Here is a 16,964-nt window from a genome sequence, read left to right as displayed (position 1 = left end):
GAGTTAGAACTTTAGTTTGTGAAGTGAGTGTGAGCTACGGTGCAGCTGCAAAGTTGCAGAAGGACTAGGGATGTCCCAATCGGGCCCGAACACGTAGTTTCAGACTCAAACGGAATCTATTGCATCCGGATTAAGGGATTAAATATTTATTTTAATCTCATTATTTTGTTTAGGTCCATACAGGGCCAAAGCTACAGGGGGGAAGGGGGGGGGGGGGGGGGGGGGGTTGGGCGGGCTTCTGCCCCCTCCATTTTTAAAATCAATATTAGTATCATTATTGACAAAAACTATGAACTCATCAAAACAAGTTTCTTTAAGCATTGCAAAAATTTTAAAAAAGCATGTTTTGGCCCCCCAAATTACACACATAACATATTTTCAATGTATTTTGTATCAGTTCATTTTTGCTTTTTATGACTAATACATGAAAGCTTAATATTTAAAAAAACAAGGACTTGCTGTTAGTGGATCAGAACATTTGCTGTTGGGAGTTGAGAATGTTCTGTAAATGAAGCAAACATCAGTTTAAATAGATTGCATTTTGTTTTGAACAACCTTGATATTTTTTAAGTTGCTTTTAACTTTAAAAAGTAACCATTGGGAACCGCAGAATGAATTTACTGCATAGACTTTTCCAAAGTCTTCTGCCCCTTACCGCCCCACCATATAAAATGTTTAGCTCCGCAATTTGGTGCTATATATTTCAAGTTTATCATCACGGATAAATACTATACTAGAAGTGTGCTTGTTATGAACACAACTAGATATTTTATTGTCAAAGAGTGCAGCAGAATACTGCACTGCTTAAATCAGGAGGTGCACAAACACGGTTTGGTCCATTTAGCAAGATATTCACAGATTTCTGACTTCCGGACTCAACAACTCTTTAATAAATGTTAAAAACTGACAGCAAATCTCTCTCTATTGGTTTGTCATAATGCAAAAAATTACATACAAACGCATTTCAAAGGGAAAAAGATCAGGTTATTGTTTCCTATTAATGAGAATTACTCTCTCCGTGCTGCCGACAGAGAGTTGGCAGTGTGGTGACTGCTAAGGGGCCGTCTACAAAGTACAAGCTTTGAGAAGATGTGATGAAAAAAAAATCCATAATCTCTTAAAAACAACCAAAATTACAATAAATAATTACATTGATATGAGCTAGTGAAACCAGGGTTTGCTTCCTAGGGGGCGCAATGAGCTTCATCCAATGTGGGTCCTTAGGCAAGACCCTTCATGCTACTGCCTAACTATGTAGCCACAAGGAGGTCCAAGTTTGGGTCACCCTGTGCCGGTCCCTAGCCCGGATAAAATACAGGGTTGCATCAGGAAGGGCTTTCAGGGCTTTCACTGTGAATCAGTGAAAGTTGATTCGCTTTGCGGGACGTGTCAAAAGTCAAAAAATATGCTAAAGCAGTCACGGTCACCAAACTTTCTCACATCACTAATTATCCCCTATTGTACTTGTTAACAGGTAACTATTTTGCCAGTTCGCGCCTACGGCCCCTCTGACCATCACCGGGATCATTCATGCACATCCACACACCAGTGGAGCTACACTGGAGGCAAGGAGGGCAGGGCTCCAGACTGCGAGCAATTGGTCGCATTTTGCGACCAAAATTTGAGAGTGTGCGACTGAATTTTACATCCAGTCGCACATGTGCGACCAGTAAATTTGCCTCCCCCACCCTCTGTATTTTTTATACATTAAACGTGGAAGGGGCACGTCAATGATCAATGAAATAATCAATGAGACGCAAGCCCACATGGACGCAGGCAGACACACACACTCGCGCACATACTCATGAAATGCGAGCACGTACACTCTCGCGTGATGCCTGTGTGTGAGGCGGCCACTGCGTATGAGAAGAATAGGGAAAGCCACTGTAAGTGGCTAAAATGCGTGGAGGGGGAAGGGCCTAGAGATAATCGAGTGCGCGTAAACATCTGTGGGAAGGAAACTGAGACAAATATCATCACAACCTGATATGTGCGTCTGAGCTATGGGTAAGAGAACTATTGATTCGTTCTTCCGACCTGCGGCTAGTGTACCAGTGCCAGAGTGTACAGCAGGGGTCTCAAACTCGCGGCCCGCGGGCTATTTGCGGCCCCCAAGATGATATTTTGCGGTCCCCGCCTTAATATGAAGGTTTAATGTTACTGCAGCCCGCCAGTTTGTATGAATGACACTTTTTCATTGCCGTGCGCTGAGCTGACAAAGCAACCAATCACAGTGGGGTATATGACTCTTGGGGGCATGGCAATGACCGGGCTTGAAAGCAGGACACCTGACAGCCCCCTCCCTCCCCGGACCACATTAAGGAGTTCCTTACTTTCCTTTAGAACGTATTTATTCGCTCGTAATTTTCTAAATACATGCAGTCCGTGCTGAACTTTTCTTTGGGCCGCACAGACCCGGAGGAAGGTTTAGGTTTTGGTTACGGTTACAGCGGCGCATCAAAGGGTTTATGCACGGCCGTTACGGCAGCACACCGCTCCCGCGGGAGATCGTCAGCTGAGGAGAATAAATGTCCCACACCTACATGCGTGACAGCTAATGGGGCTTGAACTTTAAACACGCTCGAGCAAAAACAACATTAGTTTAAGACACACTGAAAATACGTGGGGAAAATGCAACGATAGACGTGTTTGAGATGAACCGGCAGCTCGCCTGGATCATTGGGGAGACCAGGCGGGGGGGCTGTGAGATGAAAGCAAATCTGCAGCAAGACTGAAGGAGAACAGGAAATTTGAGTTGTCCTTAACATTCAATTTAGTTTTAATATTCTTCTCCCCCTTAGTGTGATCTGTGTTATTATATATTGTATGATTATTTTAAGGTTTTGTGATGTATGTAGCCTTTTTTAATAAATTGGTATTTTAAATTATTTTAATTAATCACTCCACTACAAAAACCATCAGGACACGTGTCCCATAATGCATTGTTTTGTAGTCTGTAGGGCAGCTTTCAGTCAGTTCAGTTTCCAGCTGTGTCCGGGTAGGTTTGCCCCTTGCTCCCACCCCTTTCTCGCGATATTTTTGTGATCTCAAACACACTTATTGTGCATCTTGGCTGCACCTATTTGGTGTCACAAAGATAAATTTCCATCCGTTTTCTTTACTATTTGTACTGTCATGACAGCGATGGTGCTGTCAGTTTACCTTGTTGTTGCATCTTCAAAAGTGCAGAATAAAATGTGACACTGAATTTGAAACAGCACATTGTAATTTCTGCGTCTATTATTAAAGTATTTCTTAGTAATACAGTGGAAATGAGTAGATTTGGTTATAATGTTGATTTACGGTGTGCGCCCCTAAATTTTCTGGTTGTGCCCCTAAAATTTTCAGTTAGGGGCCACTGTGCTCCTAGTGAAAAAAGTTAGTCTGGAGCCCTGGAGGGTGAAGTGTCTTGCCCAAGGACACAACGACATTTGGCTGGTGGGAGCTGGAATCGAACCGCCGACCCTTCGATCATTGGACGACCCACTCAACTGGGTCTATCTATCTATCTATCTATCTATCTATCTATCTATCTATCTATCTATCTATCTATCTATCTATCTATCTATCTATCTATCTATCTATCTATCTATCTATCTATCTATCTATCTATCTATCTATCTATCTACCTACAAAAGTATCAGATCAGGATTTCGACCTTCCCAGATACTCAAAATTAAAGGACTCGAAATTGGATCGCAGCCAAAAAAACCTTATCAGGACATCCTGACGAAGGACTCTTGTTAGTACATTGACACCAGCTCCATCAAGTTCTCCACACCTTGACTCTATGAGCAACCTCTCATGCTGTTTGTTAAGGGAAACCATTCAGCAAGGATTCACCCATTCACCAGGGATTATTGGATTATTTCCATGGAAATCAAATAATTCAACCGTCAACAATATCATGACTGTAGATTTACTTCCCACCGCAGATTAACCACCCACAATGAGAAACAGGAACACGTTCACAGAAGCTAAAATAATCATTTTCCCTTTGTTGATCTCCATACTCAGACCTGTCTAATTAAAGCACAGCAAATAAAACCATTCACACTTGTCAATGTTTAACATGACTAATAATTTACACAGTGTTAAATTAAGACAAATTTAAGAATAAAAGCATCTTTTTGCCTTATATCGTCTATGGTATGAATATTGTTTGCTCTAGCCGCTACATTTGATATATTTTGTGTATAATATGCATAATTCTAAGATATGTGAAATGAACACTCTATAGTGAATGCGAACAATTTTTTAAATCTTATTTCATAGCGTGTTTATACATTTTTCCTATTGTTATATGATGGATTTGAAAAGCAGAGTTGTAAAATAAATATGTGAAAGTAACGTCTATCAGGTTTTGCACTCAAAAATTAGACGAATTTTTTAAGCAAAAGACAAAATAAGGAAACTTTAAGGAATGGCTTGGCTCTGAATTTAAAATGTATGTTAGATCCTATCTAAAGAGCTGTATTTTAAAAGCCTGGCCCCAACAAAACACGTGAGTCCTTCCAAATATGTGCTGACAAAGAGATCAGAACCGACAGTCTGCCATTGCCAACTGCTGACTAGGGAATTATGGGTTGAAGATTTAGACTCAAATCTCTCTCTCAGAGTGCGCGGTGGCATCCAAAACTCAGAAACTACCCAAACAAAAAAGGATCAAATGCTTCGATGCATCCCCAAACTGCTTGGAATTAAATGTAGCTGCATCAGGAATTGTTTCATTCTACTTTATGTAGTGTAAATGAGAAAAAAAAATCTAATGTGCTTTATTTTTGCATGACGAAAAACAGAAGTGTCAAAAAGACAAAAAACTCCTTTTACAGATGGGGTACAAATATTTATGATCATGAAATAAAAAGGGACATGCTACACCCCCCCTCACTCTCCTCCTTAACGCTTGACACCCTGGTAAGTGTATGTGACAAATTAATGGGGGGGAAAAAACACCTGTTGCTTTTTTGTTGATTTTGTCTCCATAGCAACTATTTTATTTTTTGGTTGCCTAGGGATGACGAACAGGTCTAACATATTTTATTGAAGGATCTGCTAAAGAAATGTTTTGAATTTCCTTGGCAACAAAGATTTCTTGCTAACCACACCCATATTTTTAATACGGTCATATTTCATATATAAATTTGTTCAGCTTGAGCCAAACCAATTATGTATTACATTTTCACAATTGTTTTGTAAAACATGGAGGAGCAACAGGGACACGCCTTTTTTTTTTAGTTTGGCACGCTAACGCCGTTAAAAATATATACAAACTTTGAATCGACCATTTCTTCCCAAGTTGCGTCCCAGTGATGCTCCAGTAGTTAGGAGGCGATTGATTGAAACCCGTAGGAGGAGTTTAAATATGTAGCCAATACTAAAGTGGATTGTTTTACCTTCCCAAGGTCAAAAGTCGACAAAACTTCAATTGTGGTTGTGGATTTAAAAGCATATGTGAAATCTTGTGAAGATCATTCAAACAAATGGTTGTTTCTTTTTGCCATAAACGTGAAAAATCACCAATGTAACACTTTGCCACAACATTGGCCACCAGATCAGAGGTCATGTTGGCATTCCATAATGATTTTTAAAACTTCCTTTGGATATCCAAAACATGTTTGTTCTGGTTTTGTTTGTGGATTTTGAATCTTTTTTTTATTTATGACCCATAAGAGATCTTATCTTTTTTTATGGTTTCCGCCACTGTAATGTCATTATTTTTGGGGTTATTCTTCACTATGTCAAAAATTCAGTTTCATAGGATGCTAGGCGCGGTAAAGGAACAGTAAGAAAGAAGAGCCCAGGACTCAAAAACAATGTGCTTGAACCCTAGAGAACGGAAGAGATATTTATGCAATAAGATAAAGTAACTAAACAAATAGGAACCAAAATAAAAATCAATCAATAAAAGACTAGTTATTTCACTGAACTAACTGCTCTGTTTCGTAGCCCACTTTTCTTGTTATTAGCCACTGCAAATGACTAGTTTGCCAGCACCAGCATCCGGTTCATCAAAGTTTGTCAAATTTTGTTTCATGTGCAAAACTGGTTTCAGCGCAAATTTCAGGGAAAAGTTCTTAAATTGAGAGGGTTTAGAAAGATCATTCAAAGTCATTAAAGAACTCATTCAGATTCTGCACGAAATTTTGGTGAGAACACAACAAGGACACGCATCCAATCTGGACCCCTGGGATCCCAGATCTGTCAGTACTGCCAAAGAAACTCAGCAGCAGATACTATCACAAGGGAAAAAGATCCTCATTGTCAAGCATTACAGTATGACGTTCTGTTAAAAATAAATCCACGTTTCTTGGATAGACTCTTCCCGGATGATCCAAAACCTTTATGCACCTATTTATCAAACAAATCAGTTCCAAACGCCTTTTTGCAAGAAACTGACCCCATACAGATTAGAGGTGAAAAGAGTGTTATCAGTAACAAGTTCAAAAGCCAGGCTCTGTAACGGCTGGTGGTTGAATTGGCGCCTGTTGTAAGGGTAATCTACACATTAATGTGGAAAAGTACACATGCTCCCTTGAAGATTTGAATGCCTGCAAAAACACGCTCTGCACGCATTTTAAAAAGATGGGGCTCGACGTGATCCGCAGAGAGGCTGTAAAGGGAATTTTAAAAACGGAAAATGTCTTAAAATTCTATGAAGTGATGAGAAAAACTAGACTAAGAGGCCACTTTATAAACTCCAATAAAGTCTTGAGAGCAGAATGAGCGGGAGGTGAAAAGTTTTACCATCCACGCTTTAGTTAGATTGTTGTTTTTTTCTGTTTTGAGGACTCAAATAGAGTTAATATGGTAAAGTGGCGAGCAAAAACTCACAAATCCTAAAATTTTGGTTTAGATAAATTAGTTAAGATTTTGCAATCCCCACTGACTGGCAACAGGCAAAAGGGTGCCACATATTTCAGATTTTAATCCAATTTTTGTCCTGCTGTTGGCATTTTTAAGCAAATCAGAGTCATTGTAGGTTTTCCTTGCTGTCCTACCATGTCATCAACAGCAAAGAACTTTCAAAATAAAAGTCATGTCATTTCGTGGCATTTTCGTTATGTTAACACTTCCTCTGCAACACGCGTTTAAGCAGCCACTTTCAATTAAAACTAAGGCAAAGTCCACCTCTCCGGCTACTCCCAATTGCTCCAATTGTGGGGGTATTTGAAGCTGTAGTGGTGTCTGAAAGTGTTTTCGGGCAATTTTGATAAATGCAAGACTTGGCGTCCCTAAATTCCAGCCCAGCACAAACTGGAATTATCAATTTATTGTCCATGTTGATGTTTACAACCAGTTTGCACTTCCGTGATTTAAAAAGGACGCCACCCATACGTCACTGCCAAATCTGAGTCCCTGATAGACAAAGTTCCGCTGTTCTGTGATTTAGTAGTCAGAAATACAACTGGTTGAACTTCCAGCATGCGATCAGTGAACACCCATTTTGTACTTAGAGTCCGAGACCAAAATGAAAAACTTGTACCTAAAAGCGGAGTTCTAAAAGCAGAAGCTCATACATACATGGACTTTTCATTGAAAGTGGCCACTTGAACGTCACCGAGGGCGGTGTGTAGGTACCTTGACAAGAATTGCAAATGTGCAACGTTGTGACTGGGTGATCATCATTTGAAAGAAACATGTTACAGTCCATCAATTTTGTTTGATGATGCCTGAAAATCTATAATAGTCAAAACAACTGCAGAGAAACAGCAACCGACAGGTTGATGATGGTATGTACCAGGCTTTATGATATGCTGGATAAAGAGTGACATATGTCGAAAACAATAAAATGAAATTAATCCAATCCAATGAATATATGACTGTGCTTTTGTTTAGTTGAATAATAAAATAGAACCTTCTCATGATGATCTTTGTTTACTTTCATGTCATTTAAAGCTCTTGCAAGAAAATCAAATAGTCATCAGCAAAGCACAGTATCCAAAAATCAATAAGTTGAATCAGAAAATAAAATCTGTAATGCTGCTGAAAAAAATACTAATTAAATGAATTTTTCCAATGTTTTACATGTATTTTTTAAAATGATTTGTACCCATCTGACCTTGAAACAATGGTTGTTTTATCTTGTTAAAAACAACACTTGTTATGGGTTAACTATCCAACAACAGCTACAGCAAGAGTAACATTGCTTCTAGTCAAGTGAGAAAGCTGAAGCAGGTGAACTGAGCAGTCCCCAAATCCCAATGCAATCTAGCACATACTGGAAAGTAGGAGTCTAAAACAGGGAATGTCTGTTGGAAGTACATTCCTTCCGCAGAGTCCCAAAGATGTGCAAAATCAATACTAAGGCACAAGGAGCTCCACTGAAGGCTCCATTTTTCCTGAGCACATTCTTTCTCACAGCAGAACTGTGACTAAAATAAATAACTAATTTAATCTCTAGCTTTCACTGTTTTCATATGCAGATTAAGCATCCAGGGATTTAGTAAAGAATAAACAGCCTTAAACACTATTTACTAAACCCTTTTTTTTCCTATTTTAATTTGCATTTCACTCTTTTCTGAATCAGAAAAAAATAAAATAAAGAGATGATTTACCCAGTAATGTAGCAACACAAGCCAGGATAGCAAGCAGAGCAGCAGTGCTGAGGCCAGGGGAGGGCAGTGACGACTGCTGGGGGAGGCACACTGCTTCCCTTTCCCAATCCCACTCGCCCTCCGTCAGTTTCTCCTTCTCGCCGGCTTTAGCTCCGCCTCTCAGGCAGGGGCAGATGGACACGGTGACTGTCCCCGTGCTGGTTAGGCCCGACGTTCCATCCCTCAGGACGAGTGGAACATAGAGCGTCAAGGTGGATGATTGGGAGCGGGACAGAGGCTGGAGCTGAGACAGCAGCACCAGGCTGGCCGTGGGACCTGGGGAGGGGACAGCAGGGAAGACATTATTAATCAGCTTTTCCAGGGTGGAAGGACATATTCTGCTGTGAATGTTAGCAGAACCCTATTGGAAAGATGTTTGTCAATGTCACTGTACTCATATTTGCAAACCCCATACTTTTCTGAGGAAATAAAGCACAAAAATAATCTACACGTACAGGCCCCTTTATTAGATACACTTGTTCAACTGCTGATTAAGGCAAATTTCTAATCAGCCAATCACGTAGACATGCAGGTCAACCCGAGCATCCGAATGGGGAAGAAAGGTGATTGAAATGACTTTGAAAGCGGCATGGCTGTTGGTACGAACTGGTTTTTCAGTCATCTCTAGGATTGACAGGGAATGGTCTGAAAAAGAGAAAATATCCAGTATATAAGCAGACATGCCTCGTTGATGCCAGAGATCAGAGAAGAACGGCCAGACTGGTTCCAGCTGATAGAAAGACAACAGGAACTCAAATACAAGAGCATCTCTGAACGCACAACACTTACAACCTTGAGGCAGATGAGCTACAGCAGCATAAGACCATACCGACTATCTCTTCTGTTAGCTAAGAACAGGAAACTGTGGCTACAATTCACACAGACTCATCAAAACTGGACAATAAAAGATTAGAAAAACGTTGCCTGGACTGAAGAATCTCCATTTCTGCTGCCACATTTAGATGGCAGGGTCAAAAATGGTAAAAAACATGAAAGCATGGATCCATCCTGCCTTGTATCAACGGTTCAGGCTGGTGGCCCCCTTTGTGAGCATGGTTTCAACGCCACAGCCTACCTGAGTATTGTGCTGACCACGTCCATCCCTATATGACCACAGAGTACCATCGTCTGATGTCTACTTCCAGCAGGATAAGGTGCCATGTCCAAAAGCTGGAATCATCTCAGACTGGTTTCTTGAACATGACAATGAGTTCACTGGACTCAGATGACCTCCACATCAGATCTCAATCAAATACATCATCTTTGGAATAAGGTGGAGCGGCAGATGGACATCATGATTGTTCAGCTGAAATCTGTTGAATCTATGCCACCAAGGGGGAAAAAGGGGGTCCAAGCCAGAACTAGCAAAGTATATATTTGTTTTGAATTCATTTAAAACAAGTTTTTAAAATAAGTTACATCAGGACATCCTGACGAAGGACTCATAACATATTTTTGCAATATGTTAAAACTTTATTAGTATCTTAGCTACAGTATTTTAAACAGAAGTATATGAAGATCATCTAAAATCCTGATGCATTTAAATATGTTCTCTTCTTTTTGTTTAATTTGCTTCAGTTTACATGTGTTGTGAATCTTATGATGTGGCACAACCTTTTTTAAACTATCAGGAGAATGTTTTAAAAATAAAATATTAAAAAGCAAAGGAATATGGATAGACTATGCCATATTTTGAAAACGTGCTCAACAGCTAGTAGCAAAAAGACAGCAGCGATTATCCCAAAGTTATTCCATAATCCAAACCACAGATCAAATTATTATCTCCTCGAACAAAGCAAATAATGTTGCATCTTTTCGTGACAAGCCGTCCATATGGAACCGAAAATGATCTTTTTGTTCCCCTGTTCTTCTGCTGGATGATGCATCAAAGAGGCCTTTGATACCACATGTCAGGGAGTTAATCCTCTTCATCTATGATCCAATAGTGATCTTTCCAGATCCTCCCAGCTTTGATACAACAAAAAATTCTTACACAATCCCAGATGTCCCAGTTTTCCACCAGTACTTAAACGCAGCATGCATTTGAGGATTTGTGCAGAGATAAGACCGCTAAAAGAACCCGAACGCTTTGTCTCGCCATTTTAACACATATTTCAATGTCTTTAGGAATGCAAGTATAATTGAAGATTGAATATATTTTGGATGGTTTTATTCATATAATCCATATTGGAAGAAAAATTACAGTTTTGAGTGCAGCTCAAAGACTGACAAAAAAATCCTCTGAAGAACAATAAATTAGCTTTTCTGTTTTGCTTTTTAAAGAAAACCCCTATTCCTTTAGAAAAAAAGAACAGCGCTCTGAAAAGACAGATCAATATTTGTTAAGGTACAGCCATTTGACAATTCAATAGTGGCATCGTACCTGCAGTTTTAGAGGTACAAACGAAAAAGGTGTTGAAGCTGAAACGATCTCTAAAGGCACCATGTTCTGTTTCGATTTCCGAGGTGGTTTCAGACATTCAGACACATACAATCAAAGCAGCTTCACAAAATCCACTGCTGAGAGGAAAAGGCTGCAGGGAAAAATACCACAAAACAGGTTTTTTTCTCTTTTTATTATTATTTTATAAAAGATGAAATAGAGACTCTAACAGGAGCAGATGCAGAGACCAGTGACTGTGGATCACTAATGGACACGGGTGTCACTTTGAGTCACTTTCTAACCAAGTTAAAAAAAAAACACTAGTGTGGTTTGCTGTCTTTTTTTTAAGGAAAAAAAAGATGAAAGCTTTTGTAGAGAGAAAGAGAGAACAGCAGCTGTCTAGGATTATGTTTTATATACAGTGTGATCAATTTAGGAAACCAGCGATTCATCTGCATATCTAGAAAAAAATTTCTTTTAACTGTGGTGTTTTGTGGGGCCCGTTGTGTAGCCTTCCAAGAAGCGCATTGCCATTGGTTGTTGGTCACGTGATTCCTTTAAATCCTGAAAAAAAATGTGTTTCCACTGCTTTTTTTGCCAAATAAGTAAATTGTGATACGGCTGGAAAACCACTTCTTCTAACCGCAGATTCCTTTTTTTTTTGATAAATGTGAGTTTTTTTTCCGAAATAGTCGAGATTCCATGAAATATACTATATTATACTATAAAATGTTACTTTTTTTTTCTTTTTCGTGTTGTTCTGCAATAGGCTTTAAGAATATAGACAGATTTGTGGGTAACTTGAACATGCAAAAAGATCATTTGAAAGGGAAAAAAAATGTCAAGTGTTAATTTCAAAGTCAATAAATATTTGCGACCTAAACCTTAAATTCCAGTGTGACTTCACCCCACAGCATAAAGACAGAGTTTTGGGTTTCTTTGGCAAGGAGGAACCGACTTGACCCCGCAGAGCCCCGACCTCCACCTCACTTACCTTCTTTGAGATAAACTGGAACAGATTTGTAGGCTACGCCATCGTGTCGATCACAGAAATATACTGGAGAATTGTTTCCTAACTGCTTTACTTTTAATTTTGACTAAAACTCAACCATCAGGTAAAGTAATTTGTGCTGCACAAAGAAGCTGAGGAAATCCAGTGAGTTTGATGCCAAATCCAGTGCAGCCGAGGCAAATGACATGAAGCAGCTCCGTTTCCATCCAAGGAGGTTTTTGTGGAAACGAGTGGACGTGGGAGAAAAAGCTTGGATGTGGAGAATTTGGAGAGACAAAAAGAGGTAAGAATAAAAAAAGGAGAAGAGAAAAACAGTAAAAGCGTAAGGAATTCATGGTTTAAATGTGGATAGAAGATATTGAGGGCAGAGAGAAAGAAGATGATGGGGGAGTTGGAGAAGCAGAGTGCTTAAGGGGAAGGTAAAAGATAGATATGACATAAAAAGACAGTGATCAAGATTAAGAGCAACTGGCTTGGGTAACTGGGAAAAAAATATTTCTTTAAACACCCACTCCAATGAAAATGGTGTTTTAACATGTTCTTGTAGCATTTTTCTACATTTCCTGAATCAGCAGCAGACGATATTTGGAAAAAGCTTGTAGGTGTGACGTATGACGGCACAAGCTCCCTGCTCCCACACACTATAGAAAAAAAATGGATTTGATTTATCTGCCCTTTTTCTCAAAGCGCTTACAATTTGTCCATTATTCATTCACTATATATATATGTATATAAATGCGGTTTCATGAACGTGCATTTAGCATAGAGAAACCAGAGGAAAGCTTCTTTATCTTTCTTTTTTTTTACTCTTTCCTATTGCATGTACGCCACCTACAGATGAAAGAGGCTCAGTGCGCAAAGTCAAAGCGGTGCAAATCCCACAATTCATGCTCCAGACTTTTTCTTTCACAGCTCTATTCCGATACATGAAAGACCTGGTGTCACAGAATTCAAATCTGGCGCGGGCAGGAGAAAAGACGCTACCCACACGTCATCACTACCAAATCCCAGTCAGTGATTGGTTGCATCACGGTTCAGGGTTGTCACAATTTAGCCTCAAGAAGTTCAAAACTTCCAGCATGCCATCAGTGAACGCCGCATTTGAACGCAGAACGCGATCAGACTTAACCTGCGTATGCGATGCATAAACACGGACATTCAAAACGCAGAAAGCCGGGTTGACTTCTGTTTACGTAGACTTTTCATTGAAAGTGGCTGCTTAAACGTCAAGGCTGCCGGCGTGAATGTGGCTTGATGCATCCTCTTATAGATGAGTAGAATCCACGTGCATCTTTGTTTTTCTGACATTTGGCTCTAAGCTGTACAGCTGGATGCCTCCAATGTTGCACCAGGAATGTTAGGTTGGGGTTGTGAGGGGCTCTATGCTAATGGGAGAGCATGAAAACAGCTAAATGATGGGAAGGGGGCGGGCTTACTCAGTGCTAGCAGTCCCACCCACAACTCAAAGGTGAATTTCTAAAGAACTACTGCCGCTCTGCAGAAACTATGTCCTAGAAAACGACGCGGGTATTTTGGATTTTGACCCAAAAAAATCTGCATAACCGTAATGTAAAAACCACTGGGAACACTTTAAAAATGGATCGAAACATCCATGTTGCTTTATGCTGCTTCATGGTTTTACCCCCCCCCCTTATAATCACCCTTCTACCCCCCCCTCTCCAACATCCCTCTCTTTTCTTCTCTCCTTTCCTTTTCTGTCCAACACAAAAAATCTTCAAATACGATTGAAATGAATAAAGTTTGACCTCGATTACAAAAGGGGTTTATTCAGACATACCTCTGGTTTGTCAAAAAATTCAGAACCCCTGTTGTTAAAGTAAAATATGTCCAACACAAGAGGCCTTCAGCTCTCATCTGTTTGCCTAGCTGTTGGAAAGGACAAGTTTAAAAAATAAATAAAAATGGATCAAAGATGATGAAAGTGGAACTTTAATGTAACTGCCTGGATGCTAAAAGAGGGAGTACCTACCACCACTGTCCCTGACGCTGAAGTTGAGGGCAGCTGCAGAATCCGGTGGGATGCTGAAATACACAGCGCTGTCGTTCCCGCCTTCATCTCTATCGATTGCCCGCAGCACCTGCACCACCTGAAACGAAACACCGAAAAAGCCTGCGTGAAGGACAGGTGTGAACGGGCGTGCGAGCAGAGAGCGAAACAGAAGCTTACGGAGGAAACCCTCCCGCACAAAAGGCTTTTAGCATCTGGCCATTAACCAACATCGGCAGGAAACCAAACAAGCCAATTAGTGTTAAAACACAATCAAACTGCGTCTGATACTCACACCAAATAACTAACAGCGTCTGACGAGGAATCGCCTTTCACAAATACAGTCAAGTGTGGCTTTCAATTTAGCAGAAGCCTCTTCACGGGAAATTGTAGCAAGATTAATCTGAAAGAAATCTCCCACAGCCGACACCGAGGGATAATTTTTGTTTTACATAAAACTCCAGCTGTCATTATGCAAGATGTTCTCGGAGAAGTGCTGATAAAAGGCGCTCTTTAAGGTTTTTTTGGGGGGCTTGTAGAAGTTTTGTGTGCGCGTTCAGTCACATGATGTTATCAGTTCCTGGGCGTGAATATTGAACCGCGTTTCGCCTAATGACTTGTCAAAATGGAGACGGGAACGCTCAGCTTCAACACGGTGGAACACGCCGTAATTCCGGCGTCGTCACCCACTCGCCGAAATAACAGTGTTCAGAGAGGCAGAGATGAACATCACAGGCGAGAAACAAATCAATGCATTCGCCACAGAATCCCAGATTTAGTGGCAAAACAACACAGACTCATGATGGTGATGAAAAATAACAGAAGCAGCAATAACAACAGATGGGCCAAGACTCCAAATTACGCTGATAGAGCCAGCGTGGAACACCGAAGATGAAGGGGGGGAAGGAGGTAAAAACCAAAAAAACAAAAAGAAAAGAGTTGTTTTCCAAGCAGTGATTGAGGAGCAGACTGATGATTTTTTTAATTGAGAAGGGATCACATGAAAAAAAAGGAAAAATAAAAGAGACAAGGAGAGAAAAGAAAGCATGAAAAGAGCAGAAAAGAGGGTTTGAGAGAGGGCTGGAGTTTAATTACAACATGAATAGCTGATGCATCCTAACAGGCTGTGGAGGATTCACCTGCTTTCATGCTGAATGGGTCTCCTGACTGCATTCAGCTTCATGCATCCTACATTCTCCCATGACAGAATACAGTTATAAATGAATCACGCATTGCCTTCAAATTCAGGTACAAACAACTTGAAAGACGTGTTTTTGTGCTGGAATTAAATGAAACCTGTCTTACTACACACTTCTTTTTTCTTTGTTTTTACAAAAACAGACTGGTGTCACAAAAATGATGGATTTTTACCTGTAAGTAATTGATGTCATTAATCAGTATTTTATTAAACATATAAGAATTGTTGTGAATAGCCTAATTTTGAGGAATTTTCATTTACATTTCTGACATTGTGGCGCAGTGAAGGATAAAAAAAACAACTAAAAAAGTGGCTTTGTGAAATTTTTTATTAGAACTTTCAACTTTTTTACTTTTACGTCGCCAAGGGGAATTTTTTCAACCTTCAACAATTAAGAAAAAAAAAAGAAAAGCAGGGAAATAGGAGAAGAGAATATAAGAAGAAGATGTGACACGGTACGAGGTGGACTCTCCCTCTGAAATGATCCTTTGTCCATCATTTTTTTTCATTTTTCATGTTTTTTTTAACTTGTCCTGTCCAACAGCTAAGCAAACAGATGAGAGTTGAAAGCTTTTTGTGTTGGACATATTTTACTTTTACAACAGAGGTTATGAATCTTATGAAACACCAAATGTATATTTACATAAACCCCTTTTGTAATTTCAGCTAAACTTTATTCATATTATTTTTTTTTGTAAATATTTTTGTTGGACTGGATGGAAAAGAAAAGAAGGAAAGAAGAGAGAGTGATGACAGATGGGGGGGGGGGGTAGAGGTGAGATTTTAGTAGCGAGGGTACGATCATTAAGCGTCAGAGAGCAACAAGTCGCTGGAGCTTTATATTCACAACTGACAGGTTAAGATGCATAAATATCTAAAATGGGCGGGGCCTGTCCACACACACACACACTCAAACGTTACAAACACACCTGTTGGCTCCAAAAGTGTTCACACACAAAAAAGTGTACATGGACAACTACCACTAACATTTACACACGTCTACTTATGCATTCAGACCAACACATGTGAAGCATTTCATTCAGTCACGCAAACTGTTTGTGCAAAGGTGAGATAGCACCTGTGCTCGAGTGAGTGTTTCTGTTCTTCTGGGGTGGGTGATGGGGGTCAATATTAGTATAATTATTGAAAGAGATTAAGAAATCATCAACAGAAGCTTCTTTAAGCATTGCAAAAATATAAAAAGTCCTACTTAAATTAAGCAGTTAAATGAAATTTTGAACCTCTAAAATTACGCATCATACATTTTTTTTATTCTTTTTGCTTGTTATTGCCATAAACTCTGCTGCTCTCATTTACCACCCTTCCAAAGTTTTTGCCCCACTTCCCCCTTTTCTAGCTCCGCCCCTGACAAATTATGGTGAAGTGGTCAAAGGAGGAACATCTGCATCTAGTCGACAGTAAACGAGGGAGACAAAAGAGGAAAAAAAAACATACCAGCTGTTTTCGGATGCGAGTTGTATTGTGTGTGTAAAAGGAAATGAGCTAAATGTCCATAAGCAAACAAACTTTTTAATCCTCTCCAACAAATAGTGGGACTCAGAGGTTTTATGTCCAGATAAGATTTAGAAAAGCTGATTTCCATCTCCACTGCTAGCTAGATTGTCATAACATCTGTAATAGCAATAATATTTTTCATCTGATCTTTGTTAGGAAGCTGCATCCCTGCTGCCAGAGTTCTAACCAGAACCAGGAGAACGGAGCAAATCAAATCCACACACTGGTTCCACATACAACAGACTTTAAAG

At 39.8% G+C, this 16,964-nt stretch overlaps 1 protein-coding gene across 3 annotated transcripts in view; it reads right to left on the bottom strand.

The window, feature by feature from the left end:
• The window catches only part of cdh24b (cadherin 24, type 2b), a 255,290-nt gene that overhangs the window by 11,695 nt on the left and 226,631 nt on the right, over window positions 1–16,964 (bottom strand). For all 3 annotated transcript variants that reach the window (XM_078935508.1, XM_011486562.4, XM_020710942.3), the window contains 2 exons: window positions 13,983–14,100; window positions 8,559–8,873 (listed from right to left, as the gene is read on the bottom strand). In XM_078935508.1, coding sequence (XP_078791634.1) covers window positions 8,559–8,873; window positions 13,983–14,100 — 433 coding nt within the window. The remainder of the gene's footprint in view (window positions 1–8,558; window positions 8,874–13,982; window positions 14,101–16,964) is intronic.

This window comes from Oryzias latipes, chromosome 17, assembly GCF_053564925.1.
Source record: "Oryzias latipes strain Hd-rR chromosome 17, Olatipes_Hd-rR_3.1".
NCBI lineage: Eukaryota > Metazoa > Chordata > Actinopteri > Beloniformes > Adrianichthyidae > Oryzias > Oryzias latipes.
Note: the sequence above shows the minus strand (reverse complement) of the source record. Positions and strands in the feature narration are given on the sequence as shown.